This window comes from Alexandromys fortis, unplaced genomic scaffold (genome assembly GCF_014885135.2).
Source record: "Alexandromys fortis isolate MF-2015 unplaced genomic scaffold, M_Fortis_MF-2015_v1.1 scaffold_12, whole genome shotgun sequence".
NCBI classification, from domain to species: Eukaryota; Metazoa; Chordata; class Mammalia; order Rodentia; family Cricetidae; genus Alexandromys; species Alexandromys fortis.
The window spans coordinates 4,275,018-4,298,164 of NW_026067937.1; the positions used below are offsets into that span (position 1 = coordinate 4,275,018).

The following is a 23,147-nucleotide window of genomic DNA, read 5'->3' on the forward strand; positions in this document are numbered from 1 at the left end:
CATCCTACTCTTTGGGAGATGGTCTCTCACTAAACCCAGTTATCATCCAGTGGGGAGCCCGGAGCTCTGAGAATCTGCCTGTCCCTGCCCCTGCTCTAAGAGTGTTGAGACGTGGGGCCACTCCTGGCTTTTTATGTGGGTTCTGGGGATCTGAACTCAGATTCTCGTGTGTATGCAACAGGCATTTTACTGCCCAGGCCACCTCCTCTTAAACTTGTTTTTGTTTAAAACTTCTGCGAGATACTATCAAATAAATATTTATACAGATTCCAATGACTTGATTAGTGATCACTAGAAGAAAAGCCATCAGTGAAAAAAAGTGTTTTGTTTTCAAAGTTTGTTTTTCCTGTGGCTTGTTTGTATTCGTCTTAGGTTCCTACAAGCTGCTCTGCCTGCTCAGGTACTTCAAAGACAAGGGCCTCTCCAGAGTAGCTAACTCCGAAAGGTGAACGGAGATTTCGGTTCTAAATCGCTGTGCCCATTCTCCTCTCTGAGCTGGTGACAACTCTTCCTGGTGAAAGTGGGTGCCTTCTTCTGTATCAATACGTCTCAAAGCCGGAGACCACTGGCTTTCCGGCATGGGAAAATCTTTGGCAGAGAGGATGGGTGTCCTGGGTGCCATGGGCTGTGTAGCTGCATCTCTGGGGTCAGTCCACCAGTTCACCTTTGTCGTGATCACACAAGGCGTGGCTAATAAGCTCCTAGAGAAGCAAAGCCACGACCTGTTTGAAAGCCCTTGTGCCGGCTAGTCTTATGTCACCTTGACACACAAGCTAACGCTATCTGAATGACAGAACCTTAATTGAGAAAATGCCCCCAGGAGATCCCGCTGTAAGGTGTTTTCTTAATTAACTATTGATGGAGGAGGGTTCTATCCATTGTGGGTGGTACCATCCCTGGGCTGGTAAGCCTGGGTTCTATAAGAAAGTGGGCTGATGGCCGGGCAATGGTGGTACACGCCTATAATCCCAGCACTCAGGAGGCAGAGGCAGGCAGATCTTTGTGAGTTTGGGGTCAACCTGATCTACGAAGTGAGTTCCAGGACAGCTGGGTCTACACAGAGAAACCATGTCTTGAAAAGAACAAAAACATGGGGTAGGGGGGTGCTGTAGAAATGGTTCAGTGTTTAAGAGCACTGCCTGCTCTTCCAGAGGTCCTGAGTTCAATTCCCAGCAACCACATGTCGGCTCACAACCATCTGTAATGAGATCTGGTGCCCTCTTCTGACCTGCAAGCAGACATGCAGACAAAACATTATATATAATAAATAAATTAAAAACAAACAAAAAAAGAAAACTGAGCTAGCAAGCTATAGAGAGCAAGCCAGTAAGCAGCCCTCCTCTACGGCCTCTGCTTCAGCTCCTGCCTTCAGGTTCCTGCCCTGTTTGAGTTCCTGTCCTGACTTCCTTTGATGATGGAAGTGTAAGCCAAATAAACCCTTTTCTTCTCAAATTGTTTTTTGGTAATGGTGTTTCATTGCAGCAATAGAAACCCTAACTAAGACTGTAGGTCCAGTTAAACACTTTCTCTTTCCCCCCTTTTGTCCTTATATCTTTAATTGTAAGTGTTCATTGCAATGAGTCGTTCTGGTTGGAGGCCTCTGGTTTCTGCTACACTATTGATGCTGGGCCCTCACTGGGACTCCTTTAGGATATCCTGTTGTTGCCCTGTTGTCATGGAGATCCTGCACCTTTGGATCTGCAGGACTAGCCTCTTCATGTGCTCCCAGAGATCATAGATGGGGTGAATATTAGGTTAGGCCAACTCACAACCCTGGTTTTAGACCTGGGTAGTCCTTCCGTTCTCCCCAGTCCTCACCACCGGGGTGAACTCTCCAGCATCGCCCCTGCTAGTTCAGCCCTTGCAGCAATGAGCAAGGGCGGGGCCGGTGCTCCTGGTTTCACATCCTCAGAGTCAGCTCTCCCACACCTACACCACCAGGGCCAGCTCTACTGTGTTGTCCAGGTGAGGTGCAGGGGCCACTCTCCCAAGTGCCTCAGCTGGTGAGGGGCAGAGACCTCTTATGACCTCAGGGACAAGCAGCAAGGGGAGGGGAGGGTATCTCTCCTCCACCCACATCACCGTATGGAGGATGAGGAGTTGGGCCAGATCTCCCATGCTCGCACTCTCCAATCAGCTCACCTGCATACACACCCCACCCCCACCCACCCCCATACGCCACATCCCCAATTCCTCACCCCATCAACAGGTTCAGCTCTGCTGTGTTGTACAGATGAGGTGCGAGGCCCACTTTCCCAAATTTTGTAGCTGGTAAAGGGGAAGGTTAGTTCCCTCGCCAGCTGAAGGCAATAGGGGTTACAGGAGAGGGCATATTTCCCTTGTCCCCACCACTACTCCGCAGATAAGGGAGGTGGTACCATGCCCTCTCATGCCCTCAGGGCTGGCTCATCAATTCCCCAGTCTACAGGGTCAGCTCTACTGTGCTGGCCAGGCGAGGCTTAGAGCCCATTCTCCCGAGTGCCGCATCTGGTAAGGGGTTGGGTCAGGTCCCCTGCGTGTTGCAGGTGTCCAGAGCCAAGGGAAGAAGGGCATCTTTCCCTCATCCGTGCCACCACACTGCTGACGAGAGAGGCATGACCTGATCTCATTCTCATCAGGACCTGCTTGGCCATGCCCCTGTGGACAGGGTCAGCTCTATCGTGCTGCCCAGAGGTGTAGGACCCTCTCTCCTGAGTGCTTCAGTCTGCGAGGGGCAGGACCAACTCTCCCTAGTGTTGCAGCCAGCAAGTGCCAAACAGCTCTCTCTATAGTCCTAACCTCTCAGCCTTTCGTGGTATCAGGACATCAACACAGACCATGACTGCAGCAGGGCCATGAACTCAGACGTGGGCCCCGGAAGCAGCCCAGACCCATACACCACCATGGCCCTGTGTGGCAATGAAGCCACCCACCTCAGCACGCTCCTCGCCGCTTTCACCTCTTCAGATCTGCCCCGTCCACAGGACGCGGACCATTCTGTCTTTCTCTCCTTTGCTACCCCATACATTTGTTCACCATAAGAGTGTCCATCGTCCATCTACTCAGCACCGCAAGGCACCAAGCCAGCCATGTTTCCTCCTCAGAGCCTGAGGCAGCCTGCGTATGGGTCTCCTTGTTCCTCACAGTCTATCATGGTGCCGGACAGGACCATGCTTCCTTCTTGGAGCCAGGAGCGGTCCACCCAACGCTTTCTTTCATAAGTTGCCTTGGTCAACATGTTTTATCACAGCAATAGAAAAGTGACCAATACAGAGGTTGGTGCCAGGGAGCTGGCTATTCCTGTGACAGACCTGACATGCCAGTTCTGGGTGAATGTGGAAGACGTTGGGACTGGCAACTAGATGAGATGGTCTGAAAAGAAACCTCCTTGTGGAAGGTGTTTCCTGGGCTACCAGGCACAGTTCCTGTCCTTCTGACCCTCAGTCCCATGGACTGCCAAAACAGAACTGTGGGCCATTACTGTGAGCATTCTCAAGGGTTATTATGGCTCAGGGCATCTTAGTATTGCCAAGTGTAAGTCTCGCCAGTCAAGTTTAAGTCCCTTTCAAGAAATGTTTCGGGAGCCTGCTTTTCCGGTCCTCGTTACATATGTGCTGTCCACGGCTCTCCATGGTAGGGGCCATCTGGGACATAGCCAGAATGCAGACGCTCAGGCTGTCTTCTGGAGCTTCTACGACACAGCCTGTACCTCAGCAAACTCTTTAGGGGGTTTCTATGAACATTAAAGTTGGGAGTCCATCCCAGGGGTAATACAGGGAAGGGGAAGAGCGCCCATTTAGAAGTTCACATCCTGATTGGGAAGATACAGCCAAAGACACGAAACAATGGGGGGGGCGGAAGGCGAGTTATCATCACCAGCATGTTCTGGTGGGAAATGGATATTGACAGCCGAGACGAAGTCATTCCTCAGCTGTGCACGGTCACTGAGACTCAACGTCTTCATCTATAAAATGGGGACATGTTTCCTGTCTACCTTACTGGATCACAAAACAGAATATAGGAAAGTATCACAATGCCACAAGCCGCTGGTTAATGATACAGACTCTGAATGCTGAAGAATTCAGAGATGAGGAAGCTGGGAACACTTGGAATAGTGTTGGGGGATCCAGCCAAGAGGGCAGAGGGAGCTGGACGTGTGGAGCCAGGCACTAGAGGAAAACAAGATGGAAAAATGTGCACTTTGACCGTCGTCCAGACCCGGCCACAGGGAGCATCCACTGCCCAGCACCCGCCAGCTGCCTCCTGATAGCCTGCAGAATGTCACCACCGCGGGTCTCAGAAACACAGTGTCAGCGGCAGCTTTGCAAAGGACACAAAACCAGCAGCTGTGGTCTTTGTGGAGCTGCTGGCGAGAAGCCCAGTTGTCGCAAATCATCGCTGTGGTTCAAGGTAAGGGGAAGGGACATTTTGTCATCCTGCAGGGTTGACCTCTGAGCATGCCCAGACACTGCAAGCAAAGAACGGGAGACAGAGGAAACCAACAGGTGAGTTCGTGGGCCAGAGTCCTGGGAAATCCTTGTAAGCCTTTTTATATGCTAGATTGTGTTTCCATTTGTCTCAGGCTCATGTCAGGAAAGGGCTATTGCTTTTTCATAAATAAAAATACAAAACAACACTTGCAGGCATAGTAATCAAACCCAGATTGCTATGTAGTCATTGAATCTCTGGCCTGCCCTGAGCAGTGGGAACAATGTGGTTGAACCTTTACTGTGAAATGTGCTCTCTGACTCACTGACGTCTGCCGTGCTTGTCCTGAGCTTCTCCAGAGAGATGCTGTCTTCTGGCAGGAAAAGATAACAACGACTAATACATATGAATCACCGCACTCGCTAAAGTTAACGATGATGCGAGAGCCAGATGCAGAAGAAGAGGGGCTCCAGACCCTGCTTTTAGGCTGTCCTGACTTTGAGCAGCAGAGGCTCTCTGCAGCTAAGCTCCTTTGTGCTCAAGATCCTTCTAAAGGAAGAAGTGGAACCTGGAAGGCATGCATGCTCTAAGATAAAGGAGCTGAGAGAGGCTGAACAAATCCACATGCTAACCGATGGAAAGCCATCCACCAGAACCAAAGAGGGCTTCCAGGTCACAGAGAGTGTGGCTCTGCCTTCACACTCAGCTGCCCTGGGGAGTCTAAGCGGTTTCCCGCCTGCTCAGGTGAATCATGGCAACTTCCACTGTCAGTTCAGTTGTGTTAGGTGTTTTCTTCCCTCCTGATCCTGGGAAGGCATCAGTGAGCTTTTCAGAAAGGCTAGAAATCAGTGGAGCCTCGATATTCTCTTCTGTTAGTCTGGATACGATGCAGTGAGGACTTGATTGAAATAAGCTTTGAAACACAGTACCCACCAGAGCATGAGAAAGCCACCCAACCATCCCACAAGGGCAATCTCTTCATGGTGCAGGGCGAAGGTGACCCCCTGATACTCTGAAGATAGGTCATTCCCAAAGCCTAACAGAAAGAAGTTGGCTGTGGTCAGGGGTCTGGATGGATCACGCCATGTTGATGGCATGATTACCTATTTAAAAGATGTTCAACTGGCTTTGAGATTCAAACACAATACAACCACCAGACTCCTGCATTTTCTTTTTGAATAGACTTTAATTGACAGCCAAGTGAAAAAAAATGCAGGTTACATTTTTAGTATTATCATCAATACACTGTAAGATTGACATCCACACAGTGATGAATCTAATATCCATACACCTCCTAATTTTAGTTGACAAAGAGCACATCATATATACATATATATTTACACAGTATTTCAAGCAACAGTAAATAATAAACTCCCTCCCTTTAAAAAACAACAACAACACACACACACCTTTAAACAATGGATTTCCTCACAATAATATATCTTTTTGTTTCCCCCACATACTTGCAGAGTCAAAGATACTTAAGTTACTTAAGAACAGTCTTACCAGTGAAGATCCTGGACCAGCCCCTAGTTTCTCTTAAAGTCATTTTAATTTTTACAACTCGAAGCCACATAGCCAGTGTGGTCTTTACATTCTAAAGAGACCCCAGATGATGAAAATGAATTCTTCCATTTCCTTTGCATGAAAAGGAAAGTACATCTCTGAAGATGTACCTAATCACAGCTAAAAAATAAATCAAAACATTTTTTAAAACATTATTTCTTTAAACATTATTTCTTAAGAGCACGGTGCTAATGTTAGCAATGACTAGCTGAACAGGAAGGTTCCTTCAGGTTTCTATGCAGAGGTTCCGGTTAATTCTAATCCTAAAACCTATGAGCTTTACAAGAATTCCTGCCTTCCAGGATTCCGGGTTTGCAGCCTGACCTCTGAAATTCTGGGCAGGACTTGCCCCTGGTGCTTTGCTCTCTGATTTATTTCTTTCTAGGGCTGTTAGTAAATGGGAACCATGACAAAGTTTACATTAGCAGACACACACACCATGCCCTGGCCTATAAATATCCCATGATGGAAAATGGAACGAACGCCCATGAAGGAGAAGAGGGAGGTAGGGGGACATTAGCAACAATGTATCTTCTAACAGTGGAAAGTTCGGCAGAAATGGCAATGCTCTTTCAACCAGCAAGACATCTCGAGCCACTTTTCCAGGCCTGTGAGTTAGCCAAAAGGAGGTGGAGCACAGACTCCTCCCAGCAGACCTGATAGGGTGTAGCCAAACACGTGTGCAGTCTTGGAAGTTGGATGACGACCCACAGTCAAATCACTCTGTAGATGAGTGGGGAGGAATTTCGAAATCGGGTTTGGAAGCCGTTTGCACACTGTCCTGCCTGGGATGCCAAGCTGTCCCCCCGGTCGGACCCCTCAAAGCGCCAGCTGGAGTTTGGTCATGTTTCTCTGGTGCATGTTGTGATGGCGGACTAATTCGTCTGACCGCGCGAACTTTTTCTGACAACTGTGCCACCGACAGCTGAAGGGCTTTTCACCTGTTGACACAATTGCCAGTTAGAGACGCTTGCAGCAGAGTGACTGGGCGCAGGTTCAACTATCAAAGGCCCCGGAGCTAAATCACCACCAGATACCCGCCCTGGACTCCCCTGGGTCACTCCCTAAGCTAACCAACTGGTTCCTCACTGGCAGCCTGGGGTTAGCAAAACCTTTCCAGGGCTTGAAAACCAGAAGCACTATAAACATATTAAAACGGAAAACTTGGCAAATGAGAGAAAAACAACTCATACATTAAGGAGGCTTAGGAAACCTCTGTCTCATCTCTTAGGATACTCTGTGACCTGTGCAAATGTTCTCCTTTTGCTGTCTAGGTGGGACCTAAGCCTCAAGGGTCTGAACCCTGGATACTGTTGATTGATGGCTGCTCTGGACTGCTACCTTCGATACTATTGATTGACAGCTGGTCAGCACTGTCAATCAATCTGGGACTGAAGCTTTACTCTCTCTATGTAGATGATTTAAAATAAAGCATGGACACCATTTATATCCTATTTGATTATGTTTAATAGAGAGGATGACTCAGAACCTAGCTGCGTTAGAGGGGAGAGTCTAGCAACAACATTGGTTCCTTCAAATGGTGAAGACTGTTCCATTTCAGGAGCTCCCTTTCTCATTAGAGATAATAGCATCTATGTAATGCCTAACATACAAGCATCACTTATAGATGTATGTTCATTGCCTTGTATGCTTCTCAAAACAGCCTCACAAAGAAATTTTATCTTCCACTCTACCGATGAGGTTGCATGGCTGTTGTGGACACATCCAGGCAGGGTTCAAACCCAGGCATAGCTAATCCTGAAGCCTACACTCATCCCTGTGCCTTGCCCCTGTCCACCCCAGGGCTTGCTAAGCCCTGTGCCACCTGAGGATTTTCCTGGGGTGTTGAGAGTCCCACTGAGAAATGTCCCAAGAGATGTGGTGTTTGGGGGACAGACTGGGTGACTGATTAAATATGGCATCAAGTAGTTTGTCAGTGGCACAGGTTTGCAGGCAATGAGTTGTGCTGGGGCAATCTCCAGACTATTACCACGGGACTAAAAGACAATTTGCCAAAAATACCCAAAGAAGGAGAACAAGACGGGGGCCCAGGGGCTCTGACGGTATCTTAACGTATCTGAAGGTATGAGCTGTCTGTGTTGGGGACCAGGAACTCCTCCAGAAACTTACAAGGCCTCTGACCTCCTACTCAGCACCCATCTGCTTTTCCTGCTCTGGTTCCTGCCTGCCACCCCCACCTTCTCATGGGCACTTTTTAACTATTTCTCATACTGGTTCCCTCAGTGACACCAGCTTGGCTATTCTGGCGCTCTCTCCTCAGTTCCCTGGCTTTTGAGCATGACTATTTGAACACGTGTTCTTTATCCAGGAGAAAGAACAATAGGGATGAGGTGGGGCAGAACAGTCACCACTGACGTTGCTATCCAGTCGCTAGTGGCTCTGGGCAAATCATTTCATCACTATCCATCATAGACTCAGCTGTTAAATGAGGGCTAAAAGCGCCTACCCTGCTCTTCCTCCAAGGTGCTGTAAAGATGATATGCTAACCTATAACATGGCTCTGCTTCCTAAGGAAGCACAGGAGTCACAAGGGCGGAGCTATTGTCACTGGGAATCTCAGCAGCTTGTGGCCATGCAGTGTTTCAGCAGCCAGTGGCTATGTCTATGGCCCATTCTCCTTTCTGTGCTAGTATAAAGGAAATACATCCACGAGTTCCTGTTAATCTAGCAAAAACCTAGACTTCTCATGGAACTTTAAGTAAGCGAAGAATGCGGGCTCTAATCAGGGCTGTGAAACGTGAGCTCTCAGGAGAACGGAGGATCTCGAATTTCTGATCATGCTGCGGGTTGACTGTTCTATCAGTGAGTGATACAGCAAATTGGCATGATGGGGACCAACGTATCTCCCCGCCTTTGCTCTGACCCCCTGGACATTCTCTTCCCAACTCTTTCCTACTCAGCGCTCTCCCACCCTTTCTCTGGAAAAGGTCATCATTTACCATGTAGTAGCTAGACACTGCCATTCAGCTCTAGAATTGTTACATGACTCTCATTACACTTTTACTCAACAGTAGCTTTAAAAAAAATAATGAAGAATAAATGTGAAGAAAAGTTTACGCACTTGTTTTACCTGTATGAGTCCTGGTGTGGGTCTTCAGGTGGTCGGACCGCGAAAACTTGCGCTGACAAGTTTTACACTGGAATGGTTTCACACCTAAACGGACAGAGAAGGTCTAGCCTCGGCCCTAACAATGCGAGGCACAGTGACACACATAAGGCCGGCTTTCTGGCAGCTGGAGAAGCCTGGCATATCCATCCCATCGGCCAGGTCTGTGTCTACCTGGACCTCACATTTCCTTGAGCCCCAGGCCCAGCAGAAGTCACCTGGTTCTGTGCAGCAACCTCCAGCTGCTGCTCCTTACTTGGGAACCACAAACATCGGGCTCTCCCAGGCAGGCAAGTGTCACAGACTGAGGAAAGTGGATCACTGTACACTGGCTTCTCTCCATCGCCCTGGCTCCTAACTGAACCTCAGTGGGTCACCAGCCTGCTGTGGGATCTCCCTTGTGCTGTGTTCTCATGAGAAAAGTGAGTCATTTCCTTTCTTTTTGTTTTCTCCTTTGTAAAGAAAGACTTATTTTTTATTGTTCATGTGATGTGTGTGTCTGTGTGAGCGTATGTCATGTATCGTAGTGTCCTTGGAGGCCAGAAGAGAATATCAGATTCCCCGGAGCTGTGGTTACAGACACTGCCTGATATGGATGCTGGGGACTAAACCCAAGTCCTCTTGAATAAGTGTTTTTAACTGCCAAGCCACCATCTCCACAGCCCCTCTCTTTTCTAAAAGACAAATCTCCAGATGAGGGGAAGAAAGTTGGAAGAATTAAATGGATAGATAAATCACTCTCATCTGTGTTCAAGAGAAGACGGCCACAGTCAGCTCTAACTCAACGGCTGCTGGCAATGAGAAGTTAACCCACAAACCTGTGTGTCTCCTTTGGTGTCTTTTGAGCTGGTCAGAGCGAGAAAACCTTCTCTCACAATCCTTGAAGTCACACTGGTATGGTTTCTCACCTTAGGGAAGACACATATTGTTTCTGAGTACAACGCTGGATATTCGACCCCATCACTGGCAAACCCTCCTGAATGCAGATGAAGGGATCCCCAGATGCCCAAGTGCTTCCAAAGAGCTCGTTAGGGTAGTGCTGTAGACTTCCAGGAAGGTAAAAAGCCCATCTACACACACGCCCATGGACACCAGGAGGAGAGAATAAGAAAGCTCCGGGACTTAGGGTTTTGGGTGTGGCACAGTCCCCTCACTGTGAAATGGAGCCAGTAATCTGACAACTGCAAGGGGTTCATGAACAGATTAGACCAGACCATGCAGAGACGGAAGACTGGTGCCTAGCACGGAGGCAATGCTCAAAAAATACATATATTAGCAGCGACTATTTAAAGAAGTAAAACAGAAAAGAAAAACAAAGAAAAAAAAGTTAAGATAGAATTTGGGGTAGATGAGCCTTGAGGCTGGCCTCATGAATTAAGTGTTCCATGTTTTACAGCCTGAATATCTGGTGTTCTCTGTTTCTGACTTCTTGTTCTTGGGTCCAACATAAATGACTCCATGGTGGTGAGACAACTCAATTAAGCCAAGAGCCGAAGCATTTAGCAAGATTGTTCTTCTTTCATCTGAAAGGAGTCAGCAGCAGGATTGTGCAATCCTGGACTCAGAAAGAAGGGCCACACCTCTGTAGCCAAAGGAAAACTTCAGCCAAATGCTGAGAAGAGCCCCCCGGAGTGCATTGAGCTTTTGCAAGGGTCCCCACCTCCTGGAATTCTGAGTCACTGAATTCTGGGATAGAGAGCAAGCTACTCAGAGGTCAGTAAAGTCTATCCTTTGATAGACAGCTCCAAGCTGCCTTTTCTGCTCAGGACCACTGATGCTTCCCCTGGCCTCTCTGTGTGTCTCCTATAACTGAGCTCACCACTCCTGAGCCCTCCTAACTCAACACCCTTCACCTTAATGTCTCCATCCCTACCCATCAAAGCGTTAGCCCTCACAAATGCCACTCGTTCTGCAATGCTATCTTATGAAATACCCCCACAGGCTCATGCATTTCGCCCCTTGGTCCGAAGCTCACAGTGCCATTTTGAGAGATGGTGGGACCTCTAGAGAAGCCTTACAGGAAAAAGTGGGTGTGGCCCCTGAGACTTAGAGCCTGGTACACTTCTGGCTCCTCTGTCCTGTCTCCCTCTGTTTCTTGGTCCAGAGATGTGAACAAGCAGCCTCATTCTTCTATCATCAAAGCCAAAGATGTTCCCACCGCTGTACCGTCCCTGCTGTAATAAACTGTGCCCTCAAACAGGGAGCCAAACGAATCTGCTTGTCAGGTGACGGTGACAGTGGGACAGCCTGCTTGGAGGTTCAATGGCCTTCTTCATATCACAGAATTAATTCTAGAACCTCTAAGTGTGTATTTGGACCTCCCCTTCAGAGTCTATAGTAACTCTGTCCATCAATCTCTGGGCCATCTGATTGTACTATCCCTGGCTTCTCTCCCCTGCTAAAGATGCCAATAGTCCCTCAGAACACTACCTTTTTGTTTTATTTAGGCCTAGAAACACAGAGGCCTCTGCTACAATTCCTGTAGTACAATTTGATCCCATTTCCTCTAGGCCTAAGAACTGTATAGTGTAGGCACTACCAGCTTCATTGTCCTACAAGGTGCGTGGAGTAAAGGATCTTGAGCAATTGGCCCAAGGTCTCACCAGATGGTGGGGGAATGCAACGCTCAACCACGGGCCACTTTTCTCCTATGGCGACTGCTTTCCACCACCCTGTTCTGCTTCCCTGAAGATGGCTTACTTGCTATGGTGGGAACGAGCATGCAAACAGTCCTGCAGCCTTGGCCGGTTGCTGTGGTCTGACCTATGATGGTGCCAGCCTTCCATCCCACAAGTCACCTGTGTCCTTAACAGTGTGAGAGTCCAGGATGGGAGCTCGTGCGCCACCACTGCTCGAGTCTGGGCAGTGGACACACTTACCAGTGTGCTTCCGGCTGTGCATTTGTAAGTGGGACAGCTTAAAATATCTCTTATTGCAGCCTGGGTAAGCACACATGAAAGGACGTTTCTCACTGGTCTCAGAGGCTGACCGGACGAGAGTTGGGGCCACTCCAGACACACGTCGCACGTCCTGCAGGCGAAATATAAGAGATGTGGAGACCTCGTACCACATGTGAGCATTCATGCCAGTGCCATAGGAAACTGAGCACTGAAATATACCACAGGAGGAGAAAGTAGGTATGATATGAGACCAAAAAACATTTGCCTCCATCCCGTAGTTCCTGCAGCAGACATCACTAGTGGATGATAGATTAGGAAATTCTATGATGCAGTGTTCTGATGGTATTACTGCTTAGCACCAGAACTTGGATTTGAAATGAAGTCTCTTTGGGGTCCCTGGTACAGACCTCTAGAGAAGAAACATTAGTGTCTGGAAAAGCCTCTTTGGGGTCCCTGGTACAGACCTCTAGAGAAGAAACATTAGTGTCTGGAAAAGCTCCCAATCCAGCTCTCACTTGGGACAGCGAGATCTAGAATCCCAGAGTCCCAGACTGCATGTATGTCCTCCCAGCTGCAGGCTCGGCCATGTGGTTATGGACTCAGTAAGAAAATGGATGAGAAAGTTCTTAGTAGTGAAAGACAGGAGACACTGAGTGAGGCCCAACCTGACCGGAGCTCTACAAGTAAATAGATGATACACCAGTCTCTGGGTGTGGGGCCTCTAAATCCATCAGAATACTGTAGCACAATCAGCGTGTTCTTTAGCAGTGACACAGGCAAGCACCGGAAGCCATCTGCCTTCTGTGCCCTTTGCCTGTCCTTCCCACAACACCGACTGGTCCCTGCCTTCTAGCTGGGGAGGCAAATCTCCTCTCTTGCCCTCGAGCTCAGCGATTCCTGGATAGCAGGAGTGATTCTTCCTTGTCCAATTTCAGCTGTGCCATCAGGACCAACGAGATGGACTGCTGGCGCGGGAGCACCCCTGTGACGGTATAAAGAGCTGCAACAACCACTAAGCCAGAGGTTCTCAACCTTCCTAATGCTACAACCCTTAAACACAGTTCCTCATGCTGTGGTTACCCCCAACTATAAAATTATTTCATTGCTACTTCATAACTATAATTTTGCTGCTGTTATGATTCATTTGTAAACACCTGATGGGTTACCTCAAGGAATCGCACCCCACAGATTGAGAACCACTGCTCTGAGCTCAACAACTTCCTCTCCCATGTGTCTTCTAATCCACACACACTCACATTCTTGTCCCTAATTCACTCGTGCCATAGTATGTCAACCGTTTGCCTTTCTCCCGGGGTAGGCAAGTAAGTGGTGGTATACAAGGAAATGGCAGGCTGTGGTTTGTTTGGCGTAATCTAGAAGGGAAATAACATCTGTAGGGAGCAGAGTCTACTAAAGGCCCTGATTGACAGTGGCTCTGATAACTGAATCTGGAGGGAAGGAAGGCGCATTAACCTCTTCCGTCTCTTCTCACCCTAAACGAAGACTATGTAGGCCTTAGACTGAAAAGCAGCTGGTGCTGCCAGGCTGCGGTCTGGCAAAGGATGTCGATGATGTCTACTGCGAGACGCTCAGATGAAACTCTGTGACAACCCCACCTTTCTGTGGCTTCTTCTTTCTCACCGTGGAAAGGCTGGGATGACAGAGCACACTGGCTTCCATGAAGTGGAGCTCCTTGTCCATGTCACACAGGGCCTGGCCCTCCTGCAGCTTCTTTTCAGGGTTTTAACTTCCCTTGGAAGGATACACTAGCTATTTCTCTTGTGGCAGTCCCTAGTCAGGTTTGTAGATCACAGATGTGAATTCTTGATAATTAGGGCTCTAACTACCCAAAAGAAGCTGGGATGGGGGTGGGATCTCCCCTGAATAACCTACATCCTCTGAGGTTCTTTGCTCACCCCAAGTCTTTTCCCTCCTGTTTCTTCTAATAAACAATACTATTTAATTTCCACTAATAAACAATATTAGTAAGCAAAATAAATATTGTGGAGCCCCAATAAAATGTATATTACACATCTCAGCACCCACTTACTAGCTATGTGGTTTTAGACAAACCCCTTGTCTTCCCTCTTCAGTTTCCCCAACTATAATTTGTCTACCTCTTAGGAGTGCAGCGGGGGCCACATCAGAGAACAAAGGATGTGCAAGGGAATCTGAAATCACCTTGCTAAGTCAAAGAAGCTAGCCTGAAAATGCAACGGAGTATACAACACTCTGAGAAAGGGGCAGTGATGGTTGGGGAGAGAGAGGGACTGGAGAGGACATAATGCACACAGTGGTGGAATTCGAGCATTTTTGAGACAGTAAACTGTTTCATATGATAATAATAACATAATAAGTGGCATTATGTGTATATCAAAACCCATAGGACTATACAACAAAACAGTTCAGTTACCAATAACACACCTACACCCACTGTAACAAGTGTAGCCTACCAGGGTAACCTCTGTGAAGGTCGTAGCAGGAGGACACTGGAGCACTACAATTCCTGTGCATATGTTGTACAAACCTAGAAGCTAGATAAAGTCAATGTCTAAATCTCACTTCATAGAACATGCCCAGCCATAAGCGGTACTGTTGGTAATGCTATTGTCAACACTTGGAAGGCAGTCTATCTTTGAGCACCTTACAACACAGATCAAATCTTAAAAGTCAAGGGTCCTGGTCACTAATTCAAAGGCAAATGATCCACATGCAAGAAATGCATCGCCCACTGTGGAGAAGCAGAACGAATAATAAAGGAGGAAAGGAGGGAAGTCTGCAGGAAGTATCTTGGTTGCAGTCATGCAAGGGCAGAGGGAGGGAGTCCCTTGGTACCCCCAGTGGAAGAGGAGCATCTCTGATGGCAAACACTTGCCAGGGCCAGGTGGTCCATCTGCCGAGGCTGCAGGGCAGGTGAGCAGAAGAGGAGGCAGGGAGAGTGGCCTTTGGTTGGGCATCCTACCTGAATGCCTCGGAAGACTCCATGGGTGTGTATTCTATACTGGGCACCACAGAGGATGGGGGTTGTGTGGTTCTCACTCTCATACCCTGTGCCGTGGCTGCAAACAAAAAGATTGAAGTTGGTTCAGGGCCCCCTTTTGGAAATGCTGCGTCTTACCTTCTTCTATGAGGTCACTCTGGAACAGAGCTCTATGAAAGCAGAGGCCATTCCACCGAAGCATCACCACCTTGCAGCCACCACCCCCCCCAAATTCCCTCCCTTCCCCCCCAGAGGCAAACTGTCTGGGTCTGTGCTTCATTCAGACAAGCCAAGGAAAGTCACAGTGGCAGGAGCTCATCCCGGCAGCTTGTTTACAGCAGGCTGGCAGTGCAGTATCTCAGGAATGAGCAGAATGCCTCGGGGCTTCATGTGAAGCACACTGGGGTTTTGTCAGCACCTCATGACTCAGTCCTTACCAGATAGCACCAAGAAAAGTGATGACATTTACAAGAAGAGATGTCACGTCCTCAGAAGGGGGTGGGGCATGCACGTCTGTGGCTCCACTCAGTCCGCTGATGGGTTTTTCAGATCAAGTTAAGTGTGTGTGTGTGTGTGTGTGTGTGTGTGTGTGTGTATGTGTCTGTGTGTTCCTGTGTGTGCACTTGCACGTGCATTGTGTGTGAATGTGCTTTTAGAGAACCTGAACAGACATCCGGTATCTTCCTTGGTCTCTCTTCAACTTATTTTTTGAGACAGGGTCTCTCACTGAACCAAGAGTCCCCCAGTTCAGCTAGGCTGACTGCACAGCGATCCCCAGGTATCCCCCTGTCTCCACTTCCCCGGTGCTGAGATTGCAAGCACACCTGGATTTTTTACATGGGTTCTGGGGAACTGACCCATGTTTGGTCCTCATGTTTGCATGACAACTACTTCACTGACTGAGCCATCTTCCCACCCCCAACTTAACTCTTTGTGGCCATCAATGAGTGCTGGACAATTGTCCTTCATTCCAGGCTGACCCACCTCCTAGGAAAGGCATTGCTTGGTGTAACTCGGGACCACAAGTAAGGCCTAGAGAATATGGAGCCTCAAAAGGAACAATCGGCAAAGCCAGAATGTTCTGCTCTGAAAAGAGTCTCTCCTTCAGGTACAGTCCTGGGATCGTTTTATTTCCAGTCCAGTCAGCACAGAAACTCTTGCCCACACTGACAATATATCAGAATTATATTGAGAGTCACTGTGGGCTTGGGGATGAATCAGTTTCTATGCTTTCATCTCTGTGAAAGGAAGCAGTTTCTTCCTAGATGCCCCACAAAAACATTATCTAAAAAGTGGTCATATTACTCAGAAACCCTAGGTGTATTCCTAAAACAAGTAAAAGCAGATATTTTAAAAAAAACGGTTGTGTATACTGTCCTCTAGAAACATTGTTTATTCTTAAAAGTCAGTAATTAGAATCAACTTGCCAATCAACTTACAGAATAAATAAAGAAGTATATTCACAGAGTGGAAGGCTATTTGGCAAAATAGGCATGAAGTATTCATATGCTACTGTGAGTTTAAGAACAAAAGCACAAAAGATCATGTGCTGAAGAATTCGATTTACACAAAATGCGCAAAGTAAGTCAATTGATAGAAAGTAATTTAGTGATTGGTTGCCTGGGACAAATTGAGTTGGGGAGGCTGGAGAGATGGCTCAGTGGTTAAGAGCACTGGCTGTTCTTCCAGAGGACCCGGGTTCAATTCCCAGCACCCACATGACAGCTAACAACTGTCTGTAACCTTCACACCAATTCACATAAAATAAACTTAAAAAAAATTGAGTTGGGGAAAACTCAATTTGTGTATTGGGAATGATTACTGAAAAGGTCCTAACTAGCTAGGTATGGCCACACAAGTCTGTAACTTTATTAGAAACCATTGCACTATATGCTCTTAGTAGGGTAGCTATATAGTGTGCAAAATCAACAAAACTCTTTTGAAATGTTTTATAGCAAGCGGAGCATAGCAGTGTACACCTATAATCCTAGCATTTGGGAGATGGAGACAGAGGGTCAGCAGTTTGAGATTAGCTGAGACTACGTGAGACCTTTTCTCAAACAAACACACAAAGTAATAACCACAATAAACTTGTAGTGGCATTGTTAAAGGCCTCCAAGTAAAATTAACTGTCAGGCTAAGACCCTCTGCCTCTGCTACTCTGGCATCATGGATATCAGGATGTAGACAGGTGATGAGACCCTGCCCCTCTGCCTCTGTCACTCCAGCATCATGGATACCAGGATGTAGACAGGTGACGAGATCCTGTCCCTCTGCCTCGGCAACTCCAGCATAACGGATACCAGGGTACAGACAGGTGACCTAGTCCATTAGCCCACCCTGATGGACTTAGGGAAGGCCTGGCTGACTCATCCCCAACTCCTCAGGAGAAAGAAATCCTGGAAGAGAGAAGTGTTTGCCAGGAAGGCTATAGCGTCCACACGGTCCAGGTCCACGGCAGCTGTAGGGTTTCCCATTAAGTTCTGGCTCACACATTTTAGAAAGAAGGATCTGTCTTCTTTGGACAGTTTGGACAGTTTGGGAGGGAGGTGACTGTTCTGTTCCCCTAGCCTACTACACCATGTCTGTATATCTCATGATGACTGTTTCATTTGGTGTCAGTTGGCTGAAATTCCCCTTTACTGCTGCCTTCTGGTAAGCCATAGAGGGTGTGTTATTAGGTCACAGCCATTTCTGTGTATCTCCTCCGCTCAACACTAAACTGGACCCTTAAGTACAGAGTCTGCTCTCCTTTCTGCATGTTGTATCCTTAGTAATTAGAGTGAGCACGGAGCCCATAAACGTCCCCAGTATGGCCTGAGTCTAAATCCCCTTCCACATGCTAATCTTACGGTTCTTAAGCATAGTCTTCCAGGCTACAGGCTGTGTCGGCCATAACAGGGTGAAACGGGGTCTAAAGAGTTTAGAATTAGGACTAGAGCATGAATGCAAGAGGCTAGAGAAGCGGGCCTCGTCTGAAGGGATTCCATCTAAATCACTCCAAATCAATACTTTAGTCAAGCACATATCACTGAGGCTGTGGGCCACAGTCCAGCAGGGCTCACGCCTTGGGCTTGGGTTGCTCGGTTTAGTGTGGACGTAACTGCTTCTAGCATGACTGAGAATGAATAGCCCCATTGCACTCCAGCCACGGTGCTCTTTCCCAGTCTAATAAAATCTCCAACTCTCAAATTCCATCCCTAACTACCATGAACTGAGGAAGGGATCCATGGCCTGAGCTTAAAGATACCTATGTTTTAGGTAGGAATCGTATTTTAAATTCTATCCGACTCATCCCAGCGAGTCATGCCCAGCTGCTGAAATCTTTCAGACTCCAGATTTGGCTTCCAAAACATTTGTTTTCCAGCCCCAATCTCATACCATCTCTACATCTGAAAAGCATCTCTCCAGGGCTGAGGTAAGAGCTCAGTCAGCAAAGCATATGCCATGCAAGCAGGAGAAACTGAGTTCAATCCCCAGAAGCCATGTAAAAATATAGCATGGTGATATGTGTATCACTTTGATGACCTCTGGTCTCCGTGAGCATACACATGCACCCCAAATGCATATTTATAGACACGTATGCACACAAGAGGTGCTGATGCATGGTATATGTTATATAATACATGTCAACTATTTCTCAGGTATATTGAGGTGATGGGACTCCAGAAGATCTCTCTGTGGTACAATTTGAAGGAAGCTATTATAGAAAAATATCACACATGTGAATAGGGCCCAGTCTATCGGGGCAGAAGTTACCCTGAGACAGAAAGGCTCATGAAGACGATGGGGGTCAATGCAACCACAGAGTGTGAAACCCACCTGCTGGCTTAAATGAAACCAAGTTTTATACCAGGATAACTCTCCTTACCTCAGCCCATGACTCTGTTGTGGGTAAAGCAAACCAAATCAGTGAGGGTAGACCTCACAAAGGCCCGGAGCTACAAAGCCTGCCAAGAATGGCAAGAAGTGTAAGAGTCACGGTGAAGATTTCCTAGAGGAAGGTTGCACATTCCAGAAAGAAGAATCCCAAACAACCTGGAGACAGAAGGTGTTATTACAGAGCTGAGATACAGGAGCGGGTTCTAACACAGAGTATGGGCCCCAGCATGGCAATTAACCAAGGGGCTCCTTCTTCAGGCTGGAAAAGAACACAAAGCTTCCCTACCGCCCAACCCAGATAACGAGGGAAATGAAAGGGAGATGTATACATGGTGTAGTACATGAGCCAAGCATGAGCAAACCTGGCCTTCCTCAGGCTAAGAAAGTGTTGCTTTATAAAACACTGTTCCTATCTTTTGCCACCTCTTAATCTGCCTGTTAAAAATAAGATATTTGACTCAACTGAATGACAGAGGAAAAGAGTCCAGTGATCACGGCTCATATCACCAGGGAGGCCACAGGGATTTGCAATAAGATGGTATAGGCATCTATGGATCTGGTGGGAAGAAGCTGGTAGGTTTGGTACAAGCAGGTGAAGGTGAGAAAGAGGAAACTTGGGTAATGTTGTTACTTTTCCAAGGCCGAAAGAGTGCACTCAGCTCTAGAAGTCACTTGCTAGGTTGACAAGGACATTTTAGATCATCTTTGGCATTATTGCCCAACCAACAATAAACCATCTATCTATAAGGCATTTACCCCCTCTCTATCATGCCCATAGAAGTTCTAAAAGAACTATCAAAATACCTCTTTGTAATACAGATTCACCATATCAATTACCTTTAACTCTCAGAATGATAATTCTACCACAAAAAAAATAATAAAAGGAGCAGATTTGGCTTTGGGTCTTGTATATGACTGAGAAACTTTGGTTCTTATTGGCCCGCTTTTCTTCTTCGAATTCTCTGAAAGATCCAGCTTGGTAATCTCCCTTACTGCTCCAGCTTTCCAGAACACAATGGCTTTTTCCCACTTGAAATTCAAGGCGTTCACCTATCTTGGCTCTTCCTCCGTCTCTTTTAGGCTCTGAGTTTGCAGAGTATCGGACAAGAGGGTAATTGTTTGATGACAAAATGTGGGCTTGCTTCTATTTTGCTTAAAGCAAAGACACAAACTCAAATATTCATAAAGGGTCCAAGAAAATTGGTAGAAGTAAACTATGAAGACCCTGAGGAACCAATGACACCCCAGCAAAGAGGGACCTCAGCCACATAGCCTGTGTCACATCTCTGCTGGCTCACCACTGGCCCCATGAACCCCATGCTGGCATCTCTCCCCATCCTTGAGACTTTTCGATGATTTTATAAATTTTGGATTCTTACAAATAAATTCACTTTTAAAACCTATGTCTGACCTAAGAGCTACCAATCTGCATCCTCTATTTCTTTCCAAGGCTGAGTAGCAAAGCATAAATTATCAACCAAAATTTTCCCATCTTGATTCTGCTGTTTTCTCCTGCATGTCAATTAAATAAAAGTGGAGGTGTGCCTGATGCTTTGAAAAATAGGCACCAGGCTCCTTCAACCCCTGAAAACTTGAAAGAATGTGTGGGCTCCTTTCTTTCAGCGACTCTGAGAGGGGCGTTTCCTCCCTTGTCTTTTTCTGTTTCTGGTACCTGCGCATGTGTCTTGGTCCCTTTTTTGCACACTGTACCCTCTCTCTCTGCCTCCTACTGTTCTTCTGTAGTTAAGTTTCCCACTGCTGCCCTCTCATAGTGACAACATGCAAGTTGGTGCTTGCATGTAGACAACCGAACCCGCCCAGACAGTCCAGGAGGAACCCACCATTGCCAACTCGATACATTAGCAGAATCACTACAACTGTGGCCACATAAGGTGACACGCACAGCTTCAGAAATTAGAATCTGGGCATCTCTAGGTATTTAGCCTTTCACACCGAGGGAACTAGTGTGTTCCAGTTCTTACAGATACAGTTAAAAAGTTAAATTGATCTGGAATATACATCTCCAGATTCCTCTGAGAAACACACTGTTCTTAAATCTGAAAGTCTAAGTTCCAAGCCCACTTATAACATTCCCCGCCCCCGTGGCTAGTGAGTCATCTCATTGTTTCTGCATCCAAGATTCAGCATTTGCAGGATGAAGCTAATAACCTATTTTTCAGTTTCGTTTGAAGATTAAAGAGATGAACCATTCAGGAAGCAAAAGTTAAGTATCACTGAGTAACCATATCCCAGCAATATCCAAGAGTTCGGTGTTTGTCAACACTCAGTGACCCACACTCATAAAAAATATTTACTCCATATGCGGTTCATATGCGTCTGGTGATAGAGATTGATAAAATTTGTATTTTTGATCTTGAGCACAACCCTGGAAACCATTAAAGAAGCCTTTAAGGGTTTTAAACCCATCACCTTACTCCACGGACTTAGTCTCCCTGGCCCCTGTTCCTTGAAAAGTGGAAATAACAACGCCAGCCCTATATGGCCGCTGGAAACCCAACCCAGATCAGGAAAGCATTGTGCAACACTTGGAACAGGACAAACATTAAATAAATGTTCACTGTTGCTTTCATAGTTACCACTGTCATTGCATTACAAAATATTCTGAGGTTTAAGGAGAAGTTGAGTTATGTGTCCAAAGTCAGGGAAGGGCAATGGCAGAGCTGAGGTCTGAGTCCAGCCCAGTGCATGTCTGCTCTCTTTACAACTAACAGAACAATTTTGTGGTACAAATCCATCTTGTATCATCATGACACTTGAATGACCTCCAGCTCTTTCCTCCGTGGTCTGGATCAAATAGGCCATGTTGATGTTCTACAGCATAGCCAGGGAAAGGGGGAAGAAAAAGGGAATGGGTGCAACAAGTTGAGTTGAGCACACTGTGAGACCGTATTTAGCTGGGTGTTTTTATACCCCATAGGGGTAGAGAGGTGGATCAGTAGTAAAATGCTTGCTGCAGAAGCATGAAGATCTGACCTTAGCTCTCCAGCACTGACGCACAAATAAATAAATATGTAAAGCCAGCATGCCAAAGTGTACCTGTAATCCCAGCCCTTCGGGAGGCAGAGGCAGGAGGATTCCTGGGACTCGCTGACAGCCAGCCTAGCTGAATCAGAGAGCTCCAGGTTCAGTAGAAGTCCTGTCTTAAAAGGTAAGTGGGTAGTGATTGAGGAAGATGCATGGTGTTGGGTTCTGATCTATAAACACACACACACACGCACACACACACACACACATACGGGGGGGGGGGAGGTACAGAGAGAGAGTGTGCAATGCTAATTGATGCAAGTGTCCTACTTACAGGGGATGAGCAGTCCAAACTGCACAAGTCTTACAAAAACAATCTTTCTTTCTTTCCTTCTACCCACACGGAAGCAGTTACCAACAGAGCACGTGCCTGGTGCCTTCATCCCCTGCAGCAGCTTTCACAGGCATAAAGTGTCCACCGAGACAAGTCTGTTTTCCTACACAGCTTTAGAGCGCATCAACTTGTTTCCTCAGAAAGCTGCAGAAAGAGGAAAGTGTCCTTCACAGAACACAAATTATAAACCCTCTTCTTTCTAAAACTGTCTGCACTGGGGTCTGGCTGAGGAAAGAGAACATTTGAAGAGAAGCCTCTTTAGAAATGATTAATTCTGATATTCTACAGGCACGGGAAGATTAATAAACTTAGCTTTTACAGACGAAGAAAACCAGAGCTTCCCTGAAATCCCTTATCAACAGAAGTTTAAAAAAAAAAGTAGAGAAAGAAAAAAGAAAAAAAAAAGAAGAAAGAGCTTTTTGAAGGCAATTAGCATTTAATATGAATATTCAACAACAAAAAAAAACGTTTTGGCCTGTGGTTTTTCTCCTCCACTTCTAGTTATTGACCAGGTGTGCAAGACCCTACACTTAGACGCCATCATCACCTTCGTCTTCTCACCTCTACAGTGCTCATGAGGGAAGGGCGCAGACAACCTGGAGCTCTTGTGTATCAGAACATGGAATTTCCTCAGAAGGCTCTCTGCACTCTCCTTCCTCAACACCCAGCACATAACTATGAGATGTACAAGTAAGCGCTTGTCTCCTTTTGGCGTTGACAATAAGCTTGGCTACAAGCCCTGGGGCCTATCACCCCTGCATTTAGTGTGCAATTTCGCAGATAACAAAAAAGTAAAGGAGCCCCACTAAGAAAATGGACTTCCTTGAAGGTTAAGCACAGAGCCAAGCTGCGTTCTGCATCACTTACCGAATTACCCCTGCCTGAAGATAAAGGGACCCACAAGGA

General features: G+C 46.9%; 1 protein-coding gene across 5 annotated transcripts in view; it reads right to left on the reverse strand.

Annotated features, from left to right (window-relative positions):
* Positions 1–5,573: 5,573 nt before the first annotated feature.
* Positions 5,574–23,147, reverse strand: part of Wt1 (WT1 transcription factor) — a 41,932-nt gene continuing 24,358 nt past the window's right edge. For 4 of the 5 annotated variants that reach the window (XM_050146984.1, XM_050146986.1, XM_050146987.1 and 1 more), the window contains 5 exons: positions 14,963–15,059; positions 11,980–12,130; positions 9,919–10,008; positions 9,056–9,148; positions 5,574–6,914 (listed from right to left, as the gene is read on the reverse strand). In XM_050146984.1, coding sequence (XP_050002941.1) covers positions 6,793–6,914; positions 9,056–9,148; positions 9,919–10,008; positions 11,980–12,130; positions 14,963–15,059 — 553 coding nt within the window. In that variant the 3' untranslated portion in view covers positions 5,574–6,792. The remainder of the gene's footprint in view (positions 6,915–9,055; positions 9,149–9,918; positions 10,009–11,979; positions 12,131–14,962; positions 15,060–23,147) is intronic. The other variant, XM_050146985.1, reaches the window with a different exon arrangement.